Source organism: Phacochoerus africanus, chromosome 5 (genome assembly GCF_016906955.1).
Source record: "Phacochoerus africanus isolate WHEZ1 chromosome 5, ROS_Pafr_v1, whole genome shotgun sequence".
In the NCBI taxonomy this organism is placed as follows: Eukaryota; Metazoa; Chordata; class Mammalia; order Artiodactyla; family Suidae; genus Phacochoerus; species Phacochoerus africanus.
The window spans coordinates 37123408-37147392 of NC_062548.1; the positions used below are offsets into that span (position 1 = coordinate 37123408).

The 23985-nt window shown below is 53.6% G+C and overlaps 2 protein-coding genes across 6 annotated transcripts in view; one reads left to right on the forward strand and one right to left on the reverse strand.

Moving 5' to 3' along the window:
* Positions 1-774: 774 nt before the first annotated feature.
* On the forward strand, positions 775-13033 carry DEXI (Dexi homolog). Its single transcript, XM_047780503.1, has 2 exons — positions 775-1711; positions 12399-13033. The coding sequence occupies exon 1, from the start codon at positions 1278-1280 to the stop codon at positions 1563-1565; it is 288 nt and encodes a 95-aa protein (XP_047636459.1). The 5' UTR covers positions 775-1277; the 3' UTR covers positions 1566-1711; positions 12399-13033.
* A 3295-nt stretch (positions 13034-16328) lies between these two features.
* Positions 16329-23985, reverse strand: part of CIITA (class II major histocompatibility complex transactivator) — a 55666-nt gene continuing 48009 nt past the window's right edge. For all 5 annotated transcript variants that reach the window (XM_047780505.1, XM_047780507.1, XM_047780506.1 and 2 more), the window contains 6 exons: positions 23569-23661; positions 21571-21657; positions 18560-18643; positions 18316-18399; positions 17448-17544; positions 16329-17046 (listed from right to left, as the gene is read on the reverse strand). In XM_047780505.1, the coding sequence (XP_047636461.1) occupies positions 17475-17544; positions 18316-18399; positions 18560-18643; positions 21571-21657; positions 23569-23661 (418 nt within the window). In that variant the 3' untranslated portion in view covers positions 16329-17046; positions 17448-17474. The remainder of the gene's footprint in view (positions 17047-17447; positions 17545-18315; positions 18400-18559; positions 18644-21570; positions 21658-23568; positions 23662-23985) is intronic.

The following is a 23985-nucleotide window of genomic DNA, read 5'->3' on the forward strand; positions in this document are numbered from 1 at the left end:
CCCCATCTGGCTGCAATTAAGCAATGCATGTAAAGCACCCAGCTCAGTGTGGCCTGCTTAACTGCTTTGGAGGGTGATTTGGGCAAGATCAGTTGCTTGGTGGATGTACAGGTGTTGCCCCTGAGGAGGGGAATCAGAGGGAAATTACTTTTTTGTGTATTTCTTGGTTAAAACCACGTGCATTATTACTGCTTTAAAACAAGTTTCTCAAAGTAAAAACAAGAAGCAATTCTCCTGCTGCAGACCTGACCTGCCTTATTATGCAGATTCCCCCCACTCCCATCCCGCCCCTTACCGCGGGGCTGGACCTTCCAACAGCCAGAATTTGGAGAGATGAAGGGGACTGGTTGATCTTCCCCACCGAGGACAATTTGCCACTTTAGGGAAATGCAAAATTTTCACTGGTAAGGTCCACCGCCCCGACCCTGCCTCTTTTTTCAACTGGTAAATTGACTCCCAAAAAGGCTTGGCGCCAATACTCAAATCCAGCACGTGCTAATGAAACCAAGGTTTCCCTCAGTTTTGGTAGCCTTAGGATACGTCTAAGTTTGAAATGTGTTCTAACTCTTTCCCGTCCCCCTACTCCGTCGCGGATTCACTGAGCAAATTGTATTCCAGATCTGCTCTGAGTCCGGAACTAGGAAAGAAACTCAGCAGCCAGCACCTCGAGGGGCGGAGCGCGGAGGTACCCGCCCACCTGACGGCTCGGGCCAATCAGTGTTGGCTTTGAGGTTACCAATCAGCGCAGGCTGGGGGCGGCGGGCCAATCAGCGCGGGGCTGCTCTGGAGGCGGTGCTCGGGATGCGACCAGGAGAGCGACGCGGCGGCCGCAGCTATGGGCGCTGGGCCTTCGGGGGCGCGGAGAGGGCTCGAGGAACGGCCGGGCGCGGCTGAAGAGACCGTCGCCGGGACTGGCCCTTGAGATGACCCGCGGCGAGGGTCCCCGCAGGCGCTGCGAGGGCCTATGAGCACGAGCGGGCTACTTCAGGGGGATCCGCTGGCTACTTCAGGGGGATCCGCCTGACCGCTGGGCAGATCTACAGGGCCGTGTGGGCACCTCTGGTGGTGGGGTGACCCGCCTGGCACGTTTCGGGGGCCTGGGCGCGTCTGCAGGGGCCAACGCACATCCCCCGGGGCACCGCCGGGGCCCAGCGCCGCCTCGGCCAGCCCCGGGGCGGCCCTGGATGGCTGAGCTGCCCGCTCGCCGGCTGGCCGGGCGCCGCAACGGCTGAGCTCGCTGAGATCGCCGGGCTGCTGCCGCCCTCGCCGCCCCCTGCATGCCCGGCGCCCGGGTCGCGGCCCACCTGGACGCGCTGGGCCCCCTGGTCCCCTCCGTGCCGCCGCCGCTGCTACCCTCTATGTTCTACGTGGGCCTGTTTTTCGTCAATGTGCTGATCCTATACTACGCCTTTCTCATGGAGTACATCGTCCTTAACGTGGGCCTAGTCTTCCTGCCCGAGGACATGGACCAGGCGCTCGTGGACCTCGGCGTGCTCTCTGACCCCGGCTCGGGCCTCTATGATGCCGATTCGGAGCTCGACGTCTTCGATGGTTACTTGGAGTAGGCTTGGCTGCTGTCCCCCGCTCCCCCTACGACCCGCAACCCTCGACCTGGACCAGCGCCTAGATCATGCTGCCGCTGCTGGTTGAGGGCACCGTCAGGCCAGGGATGGGACCCCCAGGACGAGGCCCTCTCCGGCCTCCAAGGCCTGTAAGTGCCCTCTCTGCGCATGATGAGGGCGGGTTGGGGCGCTGGCTAGGAAGAGGGAGGCATCCCAAGCCGGACACAAAACCCTACCCCAGACTTCTGATTCCTTCATCCACTTCCCCTAGGTCTGTTTGGATGCCAGGAATGGCTGGACTCTTCTTAGTCTCTTAGGGCAGGAAAGCTTCCCCTTAGCAAGGGTTACAGCTGGTGAAGAAGGGAAGGGAGGCAGGACCTAAGTGGCATCTTGGTTAGCCATAGTACCAAGTGCCAAAACTTGTGGGAAAAGCCTTTGCACCCAAATCCATTTAAGGCAGACCTGTCAACTCCTCCCCCCATCCTTAACCTGTCTTGATGGTGACCTTGGCTTTGGGGGAATTCCCACTAGTCCTGGAAGGATAAAGACTTGCAGTGTTAAAAGAGGTAGGAAGCCAGGCCCTGATCACCTTTGTCCTGTGGCCCCTTGGAGGACTGGCCGGGGACTGAGAGCAAGGGCTCCCGGCTGACACTGAGAGGAAAAACCTACTTCAGCAAAGGACGTTGTACTTCCTTTGGTCTTGGCTTGGCTGCTGTTTTGGAGTCAGGTTTCAGGGTGCCCGGCTCATCAGTTCCGTTCTGCAGCTCAAATCTGCAGGGGCTGTCAGTTTCGCAAGCTGCTTTCACAGACCAGGCAAGCTGGGGGTTGGTGCTGGCTTGGCCTTGCCTGCAATGTTTGCAAGGTCTCAAGGGGCTCGTTGGCCAGCAGGCAAAGGGACCATGGGATCATTGCCCTGAGGCATTAAAGTCCTGCCTCTAGGCCGCCAGCTGGAAACTGTGTCCAGCCCCACCTTGTGTGCTAGTAGGAGGGAAATGAAGATCCAGGAAGGGGGAAGACTTGGCCAAAGTCCTAGCAAGGAGGAGGGGCAGCTGGACTAGATGAGAGAGGTCTGGTGAGGTTTCACTGGGCACCCAGGAATTCCTTGACTGAGCCCCTCAGCTGGACGATGCTAGGCACTGAGCAGCTCCACTGAGTGGCAGTGGAGCAGGGATACTGAAGCGGTGGGCAGGGGCTTCTTACGGAAAATTGATGCTAGTGCCATTCACCCAAGCACGCTAAGTTTACCTCCTCCTCTGTTGCTTGTCTTAGCCAAGATGACCAGTCAGGATGATACAAGGTGGGCAGCAGTGCTGGGGGAAGGGTGTTCCCTGAGGGGCTGACAGTGAGATTTCTTTGAAGAAAACTTCATTTGAGCTTAGTGAGACCTTGGCTAGAGCCAAATACCAGGTGGAGTGTGTGTCAGCTGTTCTGCACACCAACCCAGTCCGCCTGCCTCCCTGCCTGCCTTCCATCCATCCATCCATCAATTTGTTTTTTTATTGAACAAATGTTTACTGAGTACCTAATGTGCGAGGTGGGTGAACAGTGAACAAGACAGACTCAGCCCTGGCCCTCCTGGCACTTGGTAAGAAAGGCAAGCGGGTTCCCAAACAAAACAGTCAGATTTTTTGAGCTATAAAACCATGTAAGAGAAGCATAGGGTCCCCTCTTGTGTTCACTGCTATTTCCTCATCATGGGAATACATCACCTAGCATCCCAATAGGTGCTCAATAAATGCCTGGGTTAAGTGAAACAGAACACTAGAGATGGGCTGCTTCAGACAGGGGTGTTTCAGAGAAGGCCCCTCTGCGGAGATGACACTTTTGAGCTAAGCCCTAACTTGATGGAGCCACATGTGAAGATCTGGAGAAAAGCAGTCCAGGGAGAGGGACCCACTAGTGCCAAGAGTTGGTTCTTCCAGCAACCGAAAGGAGGCAAGTGAGACCGGAGGGCAGCCAGGGGATAGGTCAGTGGGCTGGGTGGGGCCAGATCACGCAGGACCTGGGAGGCCACGGCCTCGAACAGTGGGAAGCCATCATCACAAGGTTTTAGGCAGCGGATGACATGATTCCAATTTATGTTTTTGCAAAGATGACTGTCGGTTGTGGGCAGGATGAGCCATAGGGGCAAGTGTGGAAACGGGGAGCTGTTGAGCCGCTCAGGTCAGAGGTGATGGAGGCCTAGATGCAGCGAAGGTAGTGAAGATGGAGAAACACAGGCTGACTGAGAACGCCTGGAGGTAGAACCCATGGGATCCTTTTAGAACCTGTACTGAGTATGGATCGTGTACCACACCTGGTTCTAGGCCATTTGCCTAGCCACTCATTGGGTCATTCCACAAAGGTTAGCCCTGCCTGCTCTTCTGTCAGGAGCTCTGCCAGGCACGGAGGATCCCCAGAAGTATCCCTGCCCCCCAAGCTGAGCTCTTGACTTTTAGTCAGTGTAACTTGGTGAAGAATGTCTTATTTTATCTCTTCACCGCATCAACAGAAACACTTCCCCTTCCAGATGAAAACACTGGCGTCCTCTGAACCGAAAACTGCAGCCCAAACACTTCCCTGTGCTTTACAGCAGACACCGTTTGATTGGGAACACCCAGAAGTGTGTCTCAGGGACACCGCTTGCAAAGCTTTCAGAGTGACAGGGCCTGGCCCTGGAAGGTGGCGAGGCCTGGGGCTGTGGGAAACACACGTGCCTAGAGAGGTGGGCGGGGGCATGCGCAGCCTTGCTTCTTGCCTGCCCCCGCAAAGTCCAAGCCAAGGAGGCCTCAGCCCCAAGGACTGGGGAGGCCCAGGCCTGGGTGGGGGAGGGGCGGCTAGCAGCAGGAACCGCCTGTGAGATAGACTAAAAAGGTGCTCGGTCTGTACCGCCTCTCCAGGCCCCTTTCCAAAGCAGAGAAACAAATCTTCTCACTCTTTCTCACACAGACACCACCTCATGTTACACACAAGCTGACCCAGGAAGTACTGAGGAAGTGGGCCCCCCCCCAGGCGGTGGGGACCCAGGTGGGGCTCACAATGACAGGTGCACACCCTTTCGCTCCCTCTCTCTTTTTTCTCCTGTGTGTGAACCCATGTAATTCAGTTCCTCAAGCATTTGTTGAGCACCCTTTGGAGGCGCCGTATTAGAGTCACGATCAGGAGCGAGGTCCTAGACTCAGATGTCATAGGTTCACATCCCATTGCATGACCTTGGACATGCTACCTACTCCCGCGTGCAGCAGAGTCCTCTATAAAGCTGGGATCTAGCTTTTTTCATTAAAACCTCCTCATGCTGAGGATTGAATGGGGTAGATATAAAGCTCTTAGATCTTCCCGTGTATATACGTGATCTATTAAAATTACCGCTGATACAATGGAAAGTGTACACCCAGGCCCCTGTGAATGTATAAACCGGCACATGCACTCGTGCATGAATATAGCCCGTGATAAGCAAAAGAAGACCAACGGCCTGAGCGCTGGGTGGGCACAAACTTCCCACTGTGCCTTGCAGGCCCGGGACCCTTGAGAGCCCTTTCCCACCGCCCTGTAGTCTCCAAAGACCACCAGATGAGGAGGTCTGCAGAGCTGCAGCCCTGTGGTTTTCCTAGAGTGTTCCTCCATCGTTGCCTGGGAGCAGGGAGTGGGGATCAAGAGCGCCCTCATTCCCCAGAGAAAGGGCCGCTGCAGCTGGCCCGGGAGCTGGGGACAGTCCTCCCGTCCCAGCAGTCCCACTGCGAAGGCAGCTTAGCCAGATTGGTTTGTCTTGGTTCCCGACGAAAGCAGCTAGCGCCTGCCAGGCTGTGGGAGAGGAGCCTCTGCGCTGGAAATGGCGAGACTGGAGGGCATTGCTGCCAGAGTCAGCACGGCCTGGTGGAGGCCAGACTGGGGGCTAAGGGTAACCAGACTCAGCCTGCTTAATACAGGGGTTCCCAGGCTGGGTGCTACAGCTGCTCCTCTCCCATCTGCCTGCCCTGGTCCCTCTGTGCCCATCTGTGGCCTGTGCCATCAGCAGCACACACGGCATGTGGCTTCCCTGCTCGGAAACCCAAACCTCCCTCAGGGGCATGATAGACACGGGTTGTGGGAGATCCCACAGCGGCGCTCAGGGCGGGTGCGGGGAGCCAGGTGGGAGGCTGAGGCTGGCGTCCAGGTGAGAGATGGGTGGTGGTGACAACCGGGGGAGGCACCCCCAGCCCCCGCTGACCCTCCAGCTCTGCCTTGACGTGAGGCTTCCTGGGAAGGAAGTGTGCGGGCTGCTCCTTGGGACAGGAGAGGAGCCCAGTGTGTGTCTCAAGACAGAACTGAGAGGCCAGGGGTCCCGCTCCCTTGCGGCTGAGTTATGCAAACTGGAGATCTCATCCAAGGGGAACAGGCTGTGCATCTGTCGTACTGAACTAAGAAATTAAGGGCTCCTATCAACTTGACCACTCAAATTCCTGATTTGTCTGCTGTCCCCCTCGCCCCCTGGGACTTCTGAAAGCAAAGTTTGCTTTTGGGAAACCAAGATCACAATAAAAGGGACAGGCATCCTCATCTCTAATAAAGATACCGAGGCCCAGAAAGAAGTGAGGGGGCCAGGGGTACAAAGCCAATAAGACAGCCGAGCCTCCTGGCCCAGTGCTGAGGGAGGGTGCCGGGGGCCTCCAGCAGGGGCTCCCAACCCCTGTCCTTGGAACACCACTCACCTGGCTCTGCCAGGCCTGCCTCATATACACTAACACTCCATTTTTCTGTTGTTTTTTTTTTTTTTGAACTTTATTTTGAAATAATTTCACAATCACACAAAATTTGCAAAAAATTCCCACATACGCTTCACCCAAATTCGCCAATTGCATCAATTCACATTTGCTCGTGTGTGCAAAAGGCTCACTCTCTGTGTACATGTATATACAGATGTTTATAAATGTTTTTCTGAACCATTTGAAAACGGCTTGCAGACATTATACTACTTCTAAATATTTCAGTGTGTCTTTCCTTAGAACAAGGACGTTCACTTACACAATCACAACCATCGAAGTCAACACTTTTAATGTTGATACAATTTTATGACCAATCTAATCTCTGACCATTCATATTTCATCCATTGTTCCAATAATGTCCTTCCGCGGTGAAAAGAGGGGGCGCTGAGATCCATTCCCAGGTCACCTGCCACGTCTCTTGTGCCGTCTTCAGTCTGTACGGTCCCTCAGTCTGACTGTATCTTTTGTGATATTGACATTTTTGAAGCGTGTGAGTCTGATGTTTTGTAGAATGTCTCTCAGTTTGAGTTGGTCTTTGAGATTCAGATGGTGTGTCTTTGGCAGGAAGACCACAGAGAAGGGAGTGTTTGTCCCGAGTGCATCATTTTGGGAGACGTCCACCTGCCCCATTACTGGTGGTGGATACCACCTTGGACTGCTTGGCTAGGGTTTTGTCAGCCAGCTCTCTCCACCGCAGAGTTAACGTTCCTCCCTTTATAATTCACCATTTGTGATCAGGTACACTTGTTTCAGTGCTTCATTTTTTTTTTTTAAATCTCCTTTTTTGAGTGAATTTATTTTTAAAAGAATTTCACTGACAAGAAAACCAGCATCACTTGGCAGGAGTAAAAGTACTAAGCGCCGAAGTCATTAACCCCTGGCCAAAGAGAAGCCAGCTAAAGCCGCAGGGCCCCTGGCTCTTTGTTAAAAAGTCAGATTAGCAACTGTCACATGGTAAACTCCGGAACCAAAGTAGAGCTTTCTCCTCTAGGTAATCATAAGGGTTGGCTGAGAACTGAAAAGCCAGTCTCTGGCCTGCTGTGTGCCTCTCAGTGTTATCTCAGGCCATCTCCTGTACCCCCTTAAGATGGGTGCTTAGAGGCTTTGCAGTCTGACAGATTGAGGCTTACATTCCAGCTCCACCAACACCTGGGACGAGCGACTTCACCTCCCAAGCCTCAGTTTCCTTCTCTGTAAAATGGGGGTGATGGCGATACCTGCTGACGCACCTCAGATGAGTTGGTGATGGTCCCGTAGTTGGTTTTTGATAAATGATGCCATCAGTGCTGGTGGTGTGTCAGACCCAGAGGGGGCTCGGGTCTTCCAACTTCCCAGGCACCCTTCCTCTGTGTGGGGGCCAGTTACCAAGCAGGGTGTGTCTCTGCGCACAGCCTTCCAATCAGCCTGAGGGCAGTGCTCGCTGGTGCCCAGTGAGCCCAGGTAATGCTGGTACCCTCCTAGTGATCGGGCCCCGCCTCAAGCTTGGGGGTGGCTGGCATCTGGTTCCACTTCCAGTTGCCCCCAAAGGGGAAGGCTCTGTTGCCAAGCTTGCTTCCTGGCAGGGGACTTGGCTAGGTGGTGAAAAATACCTGCCTCTGCCACATCACCATAACTTCCCTGAGCAGCACCCCATGAAGCAGATGGGGCTCATTAACTCCATTAGACAGGGTGGGAAACTGAGGCTTGAGGAGGTTCAGGGACTTGCTCCAGTTCTGAGGTGGCAAAGCAGTGAGTGCACCAAAGCCTGGTGCCACCGGGTTGTCGTAAGCTTCCCCCTCTTGGGCACTTGCTGCTTTTCCGTTTTGAGCAGAGAAACCAGGCCCAGGCTCCCTTTCGTAGGCCCAGGGGTCTGTCTAGAATCAGTGGTTTCATCTTCCTCATTTTAGTGTTGCTTTCTGTTTATGTCAAAGGATTCTGTTTTTTAATTCATAATAGTGACATAAAGATTCCTTTAAAGATTTTGGAGTTTGAGGAGTTCCCATTGTGGCTCAGTGGGGACAAACCTGACTAGTATCCATGAGGATGTGGGTTCTATTCCTGGCCTCACTCTGTTGGTTAAGGATCCGGTGTTGCCGTGAGCTGCGGTGTAGGTTTCAGGCACAGCTCGGATCCCGAGTCGCCACAACTGTAGTGTAGGCCGGCAGCTGTACCTGATTCGACCCCTACATGTGCTGCGGGTGCAGCCCTAAAAAGCATAAAAAAAAAAAAGGCACTTCCCTTCCAGTGTGTCCAGAGCATGGCCCTACCAGTGCCTTTCAGACAAGGGGCATTTTCTTACTTAAGCGGAGTCTCGAACTGGGCAGCTTCTCTGCGGAGCTATCAAGCTGAGACATTGCTTCTTAAAATGGATCAAATGCCCAACTGCCATTCTCATGACAAGTCAGCTGGCCACTCCTGCCCAGCTCTAGGGAGTGGCCTGGCATGAGAGGACAGTTTCAGAAAGAAAAGACAGCCACAGCCAATGCAGCTCCTGAACTGTCGGTCATGCTCTGATGAGGTTAGGAAGTTGGAAAACCCATGGCATGGACTCTAGGCTGCAGCCCCTGGATGCTTTTCAGCCTGGAGCTTCTGATGCCTGAGGAAAGAGATGAACTAGATGCTGAGGAACTGAGACAGGCAGGGTCAGATTGCAGAGGTTCACATCCTGGCTCTGCCATTTATGGGCTGGGTGACCTTGCCCAGTTTGCTTAACCTCTCTGAGCCCCTTTTGAAATTCAGGTGTGATGGTCCTACTTGGCCCCACCTCACAAGGTTGTTTTGAGGAATAAACGAGCTAAGCCATGAGTTAAAGCAAATAGTATGAGATGAGGGCAAGTGCTTAATAGATGTCAGCTGGTTTGCTGGGAGGCCAGACCTGCAAGTCAAAGAAACAAGGGGATTGATTTTTAACACGATCTGTGGCACAGATGAAAGGCCCCAGGACATTCTTTGGCCACAGATCCATCATTCAAAAATGATGGTAATTGTCCCTTTCTGCCATGCCTCTGTCCTCAGCATGCTGTGTGACTTAGGGCAGGTCATCACCCTCCCTGGACCCCTTCATTCTCTTTGCAGTGACCACCTCAGATCAGGGTCTCTCAAACCTCTTATGACAGCATCAACAGTTTTTTGCTCTATCTGCCCATTGCCTGAACTGTTTCTAATGCAGCTGTTATCCTTAAACTCGCTCTCTTTTTAAAGTGAAATTCACGTCACGGAAAGAGAGGAACTTAATAGAATTACTATCAGAAATGGAAAGCTGGTATCACTCGGCTTAAATAGAAGGTGACCCTACAGATAAACCATGAGAACAGCACGGTAGTGCATTCCAGCCGGAGCCGGCGCCTGCGAGGCCCTGCGCCTGTTCCGAAGGGAGATTAGCATGTGTGACAGAGGTGCGCCAGCCAGACTGACACTTGCTGGGGACTCGATGCCGCTTGCAGTCATGAGGACTGGGAAGGGAATGAGCCCTGTTCCAAGGGATGGTCCCCTGTTCTCCGAAAGCCCTTCCACTCACGTCTGAAATGGGCTCCAGAGGGACCCCCTGCCCTGGAGAGTGCGCAGTGCACCCTGGGAATGCTAAATCTGAATACTCAATTCTGTTCCGGGTTCCCCAGGCGGGGCTCTCGGAAGCACCTCCACTGACTCCCACAGGGAACCGCAGAGTCTTCTTGGAGGAGAGAGGTCAGCAGAGGGTGGGCCCCTGCCAGGATGGGAGGGGAACCCAAAAACTCCGTTTCGGAGGTGGAGCTCTCTGATTCTCTGATAGCAGCCCTGGCCTCCCTTCCCACCTGGCAGGTCCAGTGGGGAGACAGGATGGGGCCCGAGGTGAAGAGGACTTGCTTGCGTCATCAGTGGGAGCAAGGCAAGGTCTCTGAGCAGTGAAAGGGTGTCCCTAGCTGGCCCCTAGGGGATGCATCTGGCACAGGTCACATGGAACTCGGCTTTGGCCCCTGCTCACCTCTCCAGCCTTGTCTCCCTCCATGGCCAGCCTTCAACCCCCTTCTCTCTGCCTCAGGCCACACCAATCTGGTCGTCAGCCCTCCATCTTCCTGGCCTGTCCTTTGTGCCCGGCCTTCCCAAGGCTCTGCATTCCATCCATCTCGTGCTCCCTCCTGGTGTCAATGTGTTATCTTGGGCTGAAACACTCGCCAGATTTTGTGTCTGAGGCCCCTGCACTCATCCCGTGGTCCCCAGCACCCAGGTCAGGACCTGGCACATAGGAGGTATGAGATTATATAGCATTTAAAATCTCCTGTGGGACAAAAGCCTGGAGAGCTGAGCATCTGTAGACAAGTTTCTTTCTTTTTTTGTTTGTCTTTTGAGAGCCGCACCCGCGGCCTATGGAGGTTCCCAGGCTAGGGGTCGAATCGGAGCTGCAGCTGCCGGCCTACACCAGAGCCACAGCAATGCCAAGCAGGACCAGAGATCAAACCTGCATCCTCAGGGATACTAGTTGGGTTCATTACCACTGAGCCACAATGGGAACTTCCGTAGACAAGTGTCTTACCCTCCCTGGCTTCATCTGTAAAATGGAATCATCATAGTGGGAAACTCCTGGGCTTATGAGGAGGGTTGAATGAAATGGCCCGTGTACTGGTCACTGCTCTCCTGGGAGCAGACACTGGGACAAGGATTCCAGTACGAATCATTCATTCGGGAGGTGATCCTGGGCACTCCTGGTGGGCAGTGAGACAGGGAAGGGCGAGTCATCTAGCAGGTCACCCCTGCAGCCCCGTCCTGGGCGCCGTCCTGCCCAGGAGCTCTGGGAACCAGTGTCAATGGAGAACAGGCCTCAGAGTCATCCCAGCGGCCGGCTGGGAGAGCTGGGGGTATTGATCCACCCGCTTTCTGGCCGTCACTGGTTGGAAGGCAGCTTGGGGAGACACAGGCCCTGCCTGCCCTTGCAGCCCAGGGCCCAAGCAGGCTTGGATGCAGAGAGGCCTCAGGCAAAGAGGCTACCTGAGGGGCCGGGCAGGTGGAAGCTGCCAGGTGAGCATGCCTCGGGGTGGGGGTGGTGGTGAGTGGACTTAATGAGGTGAGGCACCCACGCTCTGCCTTGGGCTCATGGCACATGGTAAAAGCTCAGGAAGTGGTATCTGCCCTGACTGTGATTGTTTCCATGGTGTCACTAGTCCAGTGCCAGCTCTGCCTGTCACAGTTGTGCAGCTTTCAGCAGGCCACTTGGTTTTCCTGAACCTCTGTTCCTTAGCTCCTTAAGTGGGGAAATTCATGGCTCTCAGTGGAAGCAGCTCTGCCCCCATGGGCAACCCTTGGAAATGGGGCATTTTTAGTTGTCATGGTGACTGGGAGTGCTGCTGGCATTTAAATGGTCAGGGACGAGGGTGTCCAGAGCAGCCCCCCTCCCAAAATCAGAGAATTGTCCTGCCCCAAACATCAACAGTGCTCTGCTGAACAATAAATAACACATGCCATGCTTAACGCCTAAGGTTTAGTTGATGCTTGATGACATTTGCAGAAGGAATAGTCTCAGCCAGCGAAAGTGAGGCTCAGAACCGGGCCAGGACTTGTAGGGGCTGTCAGGAGCACGGGCATGGGACTGTGAGGCGTGCAGACACGCTGGCACCCAGCTGGACCCAGAGAGAGAAGGACAGGAAATGAGGACTTGCAGGGAGCCAGGCAGTGGGGATGACAAGGCAAGTGGGGCTGCTGAGTAGCTGAGTAGCTTGGCTGTGGCCACAGCCTTCCTGGAGGCTGCGAAGCAGCATTTTCCGGACAAGGTGGAAGCTGCTGCCAGGCCCCGCCCACTCCCCAGAGCTGCCTCTGTGCCCTGGAGCTCAGGTCTGCCAGCAAACCTCCTGTGACCCCCAAGCAGGCTTCCCTCCTCCCTCAGGTCCCAGGGTCCCCCTCCTGGGTGTTAGCTCTCACGAATATGATGGTCCTTCCTGTCCCACGTGAAATGGCACTGCTTCTCCAGCCCAGGGTCCTTAGAAATCAGGCAGAATCATAAAAAAGAACTTTCAATGGAAATTAGAGGACAACATCCCCAGCCTGAGCCTGGGGTTTCTGGCGGTTCCCCGAATATGAGGGATGGAGGATGGGTCCACACCCACCGCCCCTTGGGTGGCAGGGCGGTGCTTCCATGCTGGTAACGGCCCTTTGTCCCCCTTGTTAGGCCTGCTCCCCTGGAAAGCTCCGTGCCAACAGAGAGGTTCCCGTCCGGACCAAGGACAGTGGGACAGAGAGATTGAGACTGAGTGCCGAGGTCGGGAGGGCACATGCCCCTGCCCGAGGGCGGTGGCAGGGGTGCCCCCAGACCTCACTGGCCTGCAGCGTCGCGCAAACGGCCTTGCCTTGGCTTCCACCCTCTCGCCATTGCCGTGGATGTTTACAGGAACCCCGCCAGAGTCGGCCTCCCCGCTCCTCACCCCCGACTGCACCTGCTTCCCCCACTTAACCTTCGGAGAGGACACTTCACACACAGAAGCCATTCCCAGCTGTTGGAGATCTAAGCCCGGCAGGGTTCGGCCTAGGGCCGGGCTCAGAAGCCGCAACTGTTTCAGAGTGACTCAGAAGGAGAAGAACACATCGGGGGCCGAGGGTGGGGTTTTGACTCATTAATTTCAAGTTGTTTGCTGTCCATCAAGTTGCCAGAACTGATACTTTGTGCCAGGGGATGGCACTCTTCCGGCCCAAAATATTTTTTGAAAATGTGAGTGGTATGAATACTTGACTTCGATAAACCTGTAAAAGCAATACTTAGAAGGCTGACTTCTTTCAATTACAATTAAAAAATGTATGCAACTTCCACCCCTGGGGGGGCCTGCCTTTTTTTTTTTTCTCCTGAGATTGGGGAAATTAAGATTCTCCTTCCGCAGAACCTCGTGGTTGACAAAGGGCATTAGAGTCGAGGCCTCCCCAGTTGGTTCATCCACGCTGGGCTGGCGTGTGCATCCCAACCCGGCCCCCTCCCGGCTCCCACAAGCCTGACAAGCCAGGACCGGCCTTGGATATGGTGGGAAAGGCCTGGTGGCCATGCTGAAAAATCAGGCCTGAACCCCCAAGCAGTGGGAGGCGGGGATCGGCCTCCCCTAAAGGTGGGGGGGAACAAGCGGACGAGACGGGGAGCAAGCGGATGAGGGAAGGAGCAAAGCAAGGATGCAAGCTGGCCGCTTGCTGTCGTTGTCTCCAGTTTGCAGAACACTCGAGGCTTTTCTGAGCCCCTTAACCTACACGCCGTGTTTGACAAGGAGCAGGTGATTAGCTCCATTCTACAGGCGAGAAGACTGAGGTGCGGGAAAGGTCCAGCAGGATGCAGGAGAAGGCGGTTACAGCGCCGCCTGTCCTCATGTGATTCTAAGAAAGGGGATGCTGAGAGGGCGACGCAGGAAAAGAGGGAAGCTGACGAAGGGAGACATATTCTTTGGGAGAGAGGCCAGACCCTTAACCCACTGAATGAGGCCAGGGATCGGATCCGCAACCTCATGGTTCCTAGTTGATTCGTTTACGCTGCACCACGGCAGGAACTCCCAGGCAGTTTTTGCAGCTTACTAAAATGCCAGACTTAACAGAGCAGGGACCTTGAGTATCGGACAGACTACAGGACCGCGTACTCAGTGCATATCTGTGGGATGGATACTGCAAGCAGAGAAAGCATACTTGTGGCGGGAATTATTTGTTGATTCCACAATCACTTAGCACTGACTATGTGCAGGTACCTTGCTGGTTACAGAGGGTGCACCCAAGAAACCAACAAACAAGTTACCCACCCTCCTGGAGCTCACACTCTGGAGCAAGAGCAGACAACACAAAAAATAAGTGTGAAAAACCAAACTTGTGGCAGGGGGTTATGTCTGTGTTTAGAAGGGTGGCCTGAGGGACCTTCCTGAGGAGCTGTCTGTTAAACTGAGCCCTGCAGGCCATGTGAAGAGCTGGGAAAACATCCCAGGCAGAGGAGAGGGTGAAACACACCAACGTATGCAGAAGTGACAGCTAACATGGACGGAGCGATATGCCAGGCTCTTGTTCTCCGTGTATTTGCTCACGGAATCACCGCATCACTCCACAAAGAAGGTGATGTGCTTATGCCCATTTTACACATGAGGAGACTGAGGCACGGAGAGGAAATTTGCACGTGTAAGTGGTAGGCTGGGCATTGAGCCCAAGCAGTCTCTAGAGCTGAGTTGCTGACCCTACACTGTGGTGCTGCTTTGGAAGGATGGGCTCAGTGCCTGGCACAAAGTCATAATATTTGTTAATATTCATTAAGAACTTACTATGCCCCCTTGCCCTGTGATAGCACTTTACACATATCAACTCATTTTGTAAATAGTAGGTATCATTTAAAGTCATTTACTGGAGTTCCCGTTGTGGCTCAGTGGGTTAAGATCCTGACTTAACCAAGAGGATACAGGTTTGATCCCTGGCCTCAATCAGTGGGTTAAGGATCTGGCATTGCCATGAGCTGCAGTGTAGGTTGCAGATGCGGCTCAGATCTGGCGTTGCTGTGACTGTGGCGTAGGCTGGCGACTACAGCTCTGATTGGACCCCTAGTCTGGAAACTTCCATATGCTGCAGGTGTGGCCCTAAAAAGGAAAAGTCATTACTGTGAATAATTTTAGGCTCTGACCTCATTTTGTCACTTCTGAACAGACCAAAAGCAGTGGACAGTAGTGCCCACCCTGCCTGGCTGAAGGGTGCAGTAGATGCCTAGATCAGACCCTGTGGCCGCACAAATGGGAGTCCCACATCCACAGAAGCCGGGACACCCTGAGGAGTGATGCCCTAGTTGCAAGGCTCACTACCCTTAGCCCCTGGGCTGGGCAGAAGGCACTGCCTTTCTGCAAGCACTGCCAGCCAGGCAGCCGGGACAGAATCCCTCTGACCCTCCAAACCCCAACTCCCCCTTGCTGGGAGGAGGAGGGGATTGGGAACCAGGGATCAGGGCTGGTGCACGGGAGCTGAAGAGACGGCTCCCGTGGCCACTGGGAGAGAGCCAAGTTGCCCCAGATCAGGCCTTCTGATCGGGCATGCCGTGCCCCAGTGAAAAACAACAGCTGAGCTGGCAGCTCTCTGTGTAGACAGCAAAGCTGCCAAGTCCCTTCCAGACTCGCTACGGCCAGGGCCCAATTCCAGCTTGGCTAAGAAACGGCTCCCAGGATAGAGCAGCAAGTCAGAGCAGAGGAAACTACTCCGCAAAGCTCAAAAGTGCTTCAACCTTGCTGATCCCCAAAGAATGAATTTGACAATGAATTGTAGGAAGTCATAAGGAAAATCCTAGAGTTCCCCTTACAACTCAGCAGGTTAAGAACCCAACTAGCATCCATGAGGATGCAGGTTCAATCCCTGGCCTTGCTCAGTGGGTTAAGGATCTGGCATTGTTGCAAGCTGCAGTATAGGTTACAGATGCAGCTCAGATCCTGCGTGGTTGTGGCTGTGGCGTGGGCTGGCAGTTGCAGCTCTGATTCAACCCCTAGCCTGGGAACCTCCATATGCTGCAGCTGCGGCCCTATAAAGGAAAAAAAAAAAAAAAAGAGGAAAGAAAGAAAAGAAAATCCTTTCCCCAAAGACAGGACTTGGGCCACAGTGGACTCTGCTGTGTGTTGGGCTGAGGGGAGCGGGGAGGGTAGGAGAGCAGCATAGGATATGGCAGAAATGATGCTGTGTGGCAGCGAAGGCTGGGTTACAAAAAGGACACAACTTCTCTCTGGGGTGTCCATCTCCCCCCGCCACCTCTCTTCCTTTTGGGGTGACCACTCTTCATCCCAGCCACCATGCCCTGAGGAAGCCCAAACTAGCCCACGTGGCAAGGATCCCCCAACTTTTCCTTAGAGGAACCAAGGCCCCCAACTACCAGCCAACATCAAGTGCTAGGTCTAGGAGTGACCAAGCCTTCAAACCGCCCCAGCTGACACTGAGCGGGGTGGGGGGGGGATGAGCTGTCCCCACCAAGCCCTGCCCAAAAGACAGGTGTGTGCGCTCCATAAATGTGTGTTGTTTTGAGCCACGGCACACCTAGGGTTAGTCTGTGATGCATCAGATTGGCCGAACAGTGGGCCCCGCAAAATGGTCCTCGTGATATAAACTCAAACACAGGACCTGCCTGTAAGACTGAATAAGCCATGTATAATGTAGTGAAAAAAGACACAGGACGTGAAGGCAAGAAGGCGGATGTGGTTCCAGACCCTCGCCACCCCCCCCTCGTCCCGTAGTGTACTGTCGGCTCTTCCCCTGCTAAGGTCCAGCGTGTCTGGCCAGGCCCAGCTTTGGGATCGGCAAACAAAGTGAGTGCAAACCCGCAGGTGCCGGAGGCAGAGGGCAGCTGCCGTGGACCCCCCATCGGTCACCGTTCGGGAAATCAACACGCTGGGGGGTGCTGGCTGGTATCTTCTGAGCGCCAAGCTTACCCCACCAGGGGAGCAGTGTGGAGAGGTGCTTTCTCCCCCGGCCAGCAGGACCTGGGCAGGTAATGTGGCCGCCACATCCCTCACTCTGACCTGGCCACCACTGTCTGCAGTGTCCTGCAGGGAGTGCTTCAGGGCTCCCGGGTGGACCCTAGCTGCCACTGGGTGCCCGCCTGTCGCCAGGACTGCAGTGGCTGAGCAAGGCTGACAACAACCTGGGCCCCGAAGGAGCCTGGGGCCGGGCCTGGGTCTGTCCACACAGCAGGCCGTGGGTCCTTTCCCCAGCAGAGTGGGGGCTGACTCTGAGCCACCAGGGCTGGGCACCAGATCGCCAAAGCTCACGGGACACAGCCTAAGAAGAGCTGTGTCCACAGATGATCAGGTCAGGGTCCAGCGTGGTCAGCGTCCTCAGAGAACGTGCTGTGGGAGATCGGGAGAGGCAGAGGTCAGGAAGCTTTAGGACCAGGCAGTTCAACACCTGGGGAGAGTCTGGTTCGAGATTGGGGATGGCAGGGGCGGTGGGAATGGAGGAGGGGGACGGCCCAAGTCGGAGGACCATGGAGGTGAGGGGACAGTATCTGCACAGAGAGGCAGGAAATTTGTAGAGCAAATTCCTATGAAGACAGTGCAGAGCTTGGGGCAGCTAACAGGCTGCAACAGCACCGGGGAGGCTGGGAAGTCCTTGAAGGAGATCGGGGGTTGGGGGGGGTGACCCGGCTCCCACCCACTGCCCTGAGCCCACTTTTACGCCTCCCAACTTCACAGCGCACAGCCCCCAGGGGGCCCCTGTGATTCTCTCCTTCCAAGTCCACCTGAGTTACCTTGTCCCGGGTGCAGCCTGGGTCATCTCAGGATATCCTTGAGTCCTGCTGCTGCAGGTGTTCCTGGACACCAAACGGGATGGTGGGTGTCCACATCCTGTGATGGGGCCATAGTGCACAGAGGCTAGGTTAGAGGAGAGGGGGCTTTGTGCAAGCTGCCCCCAAATCCCTCCTCCCACCCAGCCTAGTGTGGGGTGACAGGGACACCAGAGACCTAGGAGCCCCGAGACCCCTTTCTTTAGAGTGGGTTTTGCTGTTGACTTGCTGTGTGACCTCAGAAAGTTAGTTAACCTCTCTGTGCCTTATTCATCTCATCTGTAAAACAGGTCTTATAAGATGCACCCTATCCCTCTTAGAAGATATGGGTGATGATGTAGATGACAATGATTGAAGAGTGTAAAGTACAGTGTTGGAAAGCAGATATTTTGGTGACATAATAAAAAATAAGGTTTTTTTGGCCCTACCCATGCCCCAGGCCAGGGATTGAACCTGTGCCATAGCAGTGACAATGCTGGATCCTTAAGCCAGAAGGCCACCAGGGAACTCCTTCGTTTTTTTAATGGTAATTGTTTGAACCATATGAAATTGCCAATTATGTAGGTCAAAACTGCTTGAATATAAATGATTTCATATTGCTCAGACTAACGCATTGAGCATTTTCATGCACCGAACACTGTTCTAAGTATCTTGACTGATTTAAACCCCACAAAATGGCTTGAGGGTATAATTAATATCACTCCCTTTTTATAGTCAAAGAATCCGAGGCTGGGGGTGAAGTATCTGCTTGCCCAAGGTCACACGCTGACAAAGGGCAGAGCTGAAGGGATCTGAGCTCAGGGCTCACACACAGAATCACACACTGACTTACGCCAGCGTCTCCATGCGAGGGCACTTTCTCAGGCTGGCGGCGAGCTGCTGGGCCCCGGCAGCTGTGAACTTGTTGTACTGGACACTGGGGAGAGAAACCCATTGCAGAGCCTGGCCCTGGGGACCCTCCAGCCCCAGACCAAGGCCATCACCAGGTTCTCAAACATTCGGACCTCAGCCCAGCCCTGGTCCTCCCACCGTGCAGCCCCTGTCCCCACCCCCCATGCCCAGGGTTCCACACTCACTCTAGCACCCGGAGGGACCCCATGTCTGGAAGCACATGTGCCAGGCTCTCGGCTCCCACATCGCAGATGCAGTTGTTGTACAAGCTGCCGGAAACAGAGGTCAGAGCTGGGGCTGGGGATGCTGGGGAGTCAAGGACCGGGACAAACGCACCCAGCCGGAATTACTGCCCCACTTTACAGGGGGAAAAACTGAGGCCCAGGAAATCGAGGCTACTTCTCCGGGATCACATGGTAAATCTGAGGGAGCAGGAGGACTGAGTGGAAGTAGCTTTCTGGCTGAGACATCCCAAGTTCTAATCCCAGCTCTGTGTTCTCCTGCCTGTCTGACCTTTGGCAAGTTACGTAGCTCCTCTGTGACTCAGTTTGTGCCTCCATAAAATGGGTATGATAGGGTAATTGTGGGGAGGAATAAATGAGTTAATGCTGTTAAAACACCAAGAACGGGGCCTGAGACGCGGAATGAAGCGCAAGTTAACTACAGGTTATTACACCTCCCAAGGGGGTTGTAAAGGCTACACCAGTTACTGCTGGGGCTGTGCCCAGCGTTCAGAACAGCAGGGAAGGGAAAAACCCAGAGTCACTGGGTAGACTCAAGTTTCTATAGTGTATTCAGTCACCATGAAAAGTGTCAAAAATAGCACAACGGGTGTTGCTGGTCCCGACTTAAGCTGTACACTCATTACAACAAGCATCCTTTTCACAAGCCAGGTACAGCCGCGATTATGATTTCAAGGCCATGACTTTGCCATGACTCAGCCTCAGAGCTACCACTGCAGGGCTGCATGTAAAAGCAGCAGGTCAACACTACAGCAACGTGGATTCAAATTAAACTCCAGGATCCCCTGATGTCATGGGTTGGCTGGTACCAGGGCAGGAACAAAGGAGAGGTTTTAGGATCTCTTCCTGGGATGGATCTTAGAACCCAGGAGGCTCTTCCTCCCCCATGAGGCAGAGGAACTCTTCCCATATTTCATTGATGCCAAGATGTACATGTTTACATCTGAAAATTAATGAGATCAGAATGTGTCTGATAATGGATGTTATAGATTTTTCTTTACTTTTTACAGCCGCACCTGCTGCATATGGAAGTTCCCAGGCTAGTAGTAGAATCGGAGCCACAGCCACAGCAATGCCAGATCCTTAACCCACTGAGTGAGGCCAGGGATGGAACCCACATCCTCACTGAGACGAGTCAGGTTCTTAACCCCTGAGCCACAATGGGAACTCCCTGTTTTTTGGCTTTTTTGTTTTTTTTTTTTAAGGTTGCACCCATGGCATATGGAAGTTCCTGAGCCAGGGATTGAATCCGAGGTGCAGCAGTGACCCAATCTGCAGCTGTGGCAATGCTAGATCCTTTAACCCAACCCAGGGATTCAACCCACACCTCTGCAGTGACTGGAGCTGCTGCAGTCAGATTCTTAACTCATTGTATCCCAGCGGGGACGCCAATGGATGTCATGGTGTAATTAGTAGTGTTCTGTTCTCTTAATGGTGACTTACAACAGAGGGCATCTCGAGTCCGTAAAACAAGAGGTTTCCTAAAGCATCAATCAGATCAGGTATCACCTCACATGTCCCACCCGATTCTCCATTCACAAAGGAAAACCCCCCAATCCCCTCCTGACCTACAAGGGACTCCCTGTATGATCTGGCCTCCTTTGACCTCTCCGTCCTGTCGCATCCCCCCTGTGTCCCTCATTCCCTATAGCCAGCCACAATGGCCCTTCTCGCCCTGAAAGACCCAGGTTCCTTCCCACATCAGGGCCTTTGCATCTGCTGTTCCTTCTTCCTGGAATGCTTTTCCCTGACAGCTTCCTACAAGAAGGGGAGGGTCACGTCCTCAGAACTGGCCTCCCTGGTGAGTTCAATACTCCCTAGTGTATCCTCCAGGGCTTTTTTTTTTCCTTCCTAGCATGGATCACCATTTTAAATATTTTGTTTATGCATAGGCTTTTTTTTTTTTTTGCTTGTTAGGGCCACACCTGTGGCATATGGAGGTTCCAAGGCTAGGGGTCTAATCAGAGCTGCAGCTGCCAGCCTACACCACAGCCACAGCAATGCCAGATCTGAGACGCATCTGCAACCAATTTGTGGCAACACTGGATCCTTAACTCACTGAGTGAGGCCAGGGATTGAACCTACAACCTCATGGTTCCTAGTCGGATTCATTTCCACCATGCCGCAACGGGAATTTCCCTATATGCTTACTATGATGCAAGGAACCTGAAAGCAAGACCCACAATTGTTTTGTTCATAGCTGTGTCTCTACTTCCTAGCACAGGTTCTGGCCATGGCTGATATTAGAGAATATTAGATGCCCTCACAACTCTAGGGGGTGCCAATCACATAGACTACAAGCTGCCCAGCACGCTACCTAGGCAGTGGTAGGTGGGAGCTCTGGCTGGAAGGACCCATGAGTCCCTGGTACCACCACAGGCCAGGCTGGAAGTCATCAAAAGCAAGATATTCTATGCCAAGTTTCACCAGAAGGTGGCAGTGTAGGGACAGACCAGTGTGAGAGTGACAAGAGCCAGCCTAGGTTGCCTGTACAAGGTCAGCCTTCTTAGCAACCACTGCCTCTAAAAGGCTCAGTCCTGCCATCCCCTAGGGAAAGAGGACCAATATTTACTGACTACCAGAGCCAGGCATTGTGCCAAGCGCTTTCCATAGGCCATTGGAATGGTCCCTATGTTCCAGATGAGCACACAGGCTCAGTTTCCCGAGGAAGTAACTTGCCCAGAATTTGCCAGATGCCCTTCCCCAGGTGCTGCTAAGATTACTCTTGTTCGGGGTGGTGACATCGCTCAGCTTCAGGGGCGTGTGTCCCTGTTGGATTTTAGGTCGGCACCCTCTCTCCCCCACCAAGTTGTGCAACACTGACTAGCAGAAGAGCCTGGTCAGTGATTGCTTCTGGGGTCCAGTGCTGGACCTGGCAGCTGGCACCAAGGGGGTTCTCTACCTGCCCCCAGCCCACCAGCTCAGTGCCGGACAGGCAGGGGTGGGGCACTTACCTCAGCCTGAGGAGGGACGTGGCCAGCGAGGGCAGGGCCTTGGCCAGCTGGCAAGCACCCACATCGGAGATGTTGTTCTGGGACAAGCTGCAGGGTGCGACAAGGGGGAGGGCTCAGGGCCAAACTTGAACGCCCCTCCCCATCAGCATCCACAGCCCCAGGCTCGGGCAGACCCGGGAGCTCCTGCTTCCTCTTAGGGCTGATCAAAGCAGCAAACGCAAGACCATCTACCTGGATGAGAGCTGGGGGTGCCAGACTAAGGAGGAGGTGCTGTGGATAGACCTGTGCTCACTCTTTTTTAAATTTTTGTCTTTTTAGGGCTGCACCTGTGGCATCTGGAAGTTCCCAGGCTGCAGGTTGAATTTGAGCTGCATCTGCCGGCCTACACCACAGGGTGAGCATCTCCAGATCCTAGCTGCTTCTACAACTTACACCGCAGATCATGGCAATACCAGAGCTTTAACCCATTGAGCGAGGCCAGGGATCAAACCCATGTCCTCATGGATGCTACTTGGGTTCTTAACCTGCTGAGCCACGATGGGAACGCCCTATGTTCACTCTTTTTTTTTTTTTTTTTTTGCTTTTTAGGGCCATACCCATGGCACATGGAAGTTCCCAGGCTAGGGATCAAATTGGAGCTGTAGCAGCCGGCCTACACCACAGCCATAGCAACATGGGATCCAAGCTGTGTTTTTGACCTACACCAGAGCTCAAGGTAATGTTGCATCCCTGACCCACTGATTGAGGCCAGGTATTGAACCCGCATCCTCATGGATACTAGTCAGATTCATTTCTGCTGTGCCAGGATGGGAACTCCCCCTGTGTTTACGTTTAATCAATAAAAAGATGCAGTTAAGTCCTGAGGCTGCATGGGAGGATGGGGGTGAGGATGCAGATGAGAGAAAGAGGGATCCCTCTTCCCTACACCTGTTTTATGATTTTACAGCATCCTTCTTCTCCCTTTGGACCACTTTTCAGCCACTTTTCTCCCTTGTTATTAATAAGGGCTCGCATGATTTATTTAATGATGTGGGCTCCATGAGGCAAGGGGTTGGATCTGGTTTGTTCATTACAGTGTCCCCATGTCTAGAGCAGTGGCAAGCACAGAGCAGGTGCTCTGAAAATATTTAAATGGGGAAAAAAGAAAGGAAGGAAAGGTAAGAGGGGGAAGGAGACAGAGGGAGGAGGGAGGAGGGAAGGGAAAGAGGAAGTGGCGAGGGAAGGAAGGACAAAGGGAGGGGAATCTAGCTTGCTCACCCTGTTTCCTAAAACACGATAAATTACTTAAGAAATCTCAGTGTCCTACAGTCAAGGAAACCCCTAAGTGAATTCTGGGGTCATGGTTGTGGAGTGTGGCTAGACGTGGAATTTTTCAGTAAAAAAAAATCACGTCGACCCTCCTGCAACATATTTTCTCCTACTTCTCAAAACCCAGAAAAGGTGTTTTCTGGCCGTGCCTGCAGCATGCGGAAGTTTGGGGCCCAGGGATCACACCTGCGCCACAGCAGCGACCACAGCAGTGACAATACCGGATCCGTGGCCTGCTGAGCCACCAACCAGTGAATAAAAATTCACTATTTTGATAATAATGTTTTACTGATAAATCCCAATCTGCCCCCCCACCCCCCAGTCTAACTTCCTCTCGCTGAGCAGTGCTTGCATTCATCTCTGCGTGCTTCATAATTATGGGTGTTTGTTTTCTTGTTTACTGGGTCTCCTCCCTAGAAGACTGCTGAAGTCACAGGCTTTGTTTTATTTAAAGCTGGGTCTCCTGGGCCTTGAATGGTGTCTGCACATAGCAGGTGCTCCTTAAATATTTGTTCATGAAATGAATAAATGACTGTTGAAAGGAGGATTAAATAAATGATCGAATGAGTGAATGAATGAATGCATGGATGATTACATGGATGCCTGATTGAATGGATGAGTGAAGGAAAGAATAAAAAGGCTAGACTTTGGGGACAAATGCAGCAGGAAGGGCAGGCTCAGCCCACTCACTTGAGGGTCTCCAGGGCCTTCAGTTGAGGGAAGGTGGCTGAGAGCTGGGCGACGCCCTCGTCCCCGATCTTGTTCTCACTCAACGAGTCCAGGCTGCAGGTGGAATCAGAGGGGGGCCATCAGCCAGCACCCCGGAAGCCACTAGACCCTCCCTTGCCCTCCAACTCAGAGGGTCTCCTCCCATCCCCCACCCCTGGACACACTATAGCCAGATGGGGCTCTGTGCCTTTGAGAGCATGGTTTCACCACCCTGGGGGTGCCAGGTGGCCAGCCAGGGGCCAAGGTTCCAATTCCCCCCCCCCACCCCATGGACCTGAATCCCTGTTTTACTTCCTGGGAGCCTCAGGAGTTGGGACAACTTTCTTTTTTTTTTTTTTTTTTGTCTTTTGTCTTTGTTGTTGTTGTTGTTGTTGTTGC

Coding starts and splice junctions, on each gene's coding strand:
- DEXI (XM_047780503.1), top strand. CDS start 1,278: ATGCCCGGCGCCCGGGTCGCGGCCCACCTGGACGCGCTGGGCCCCCTG.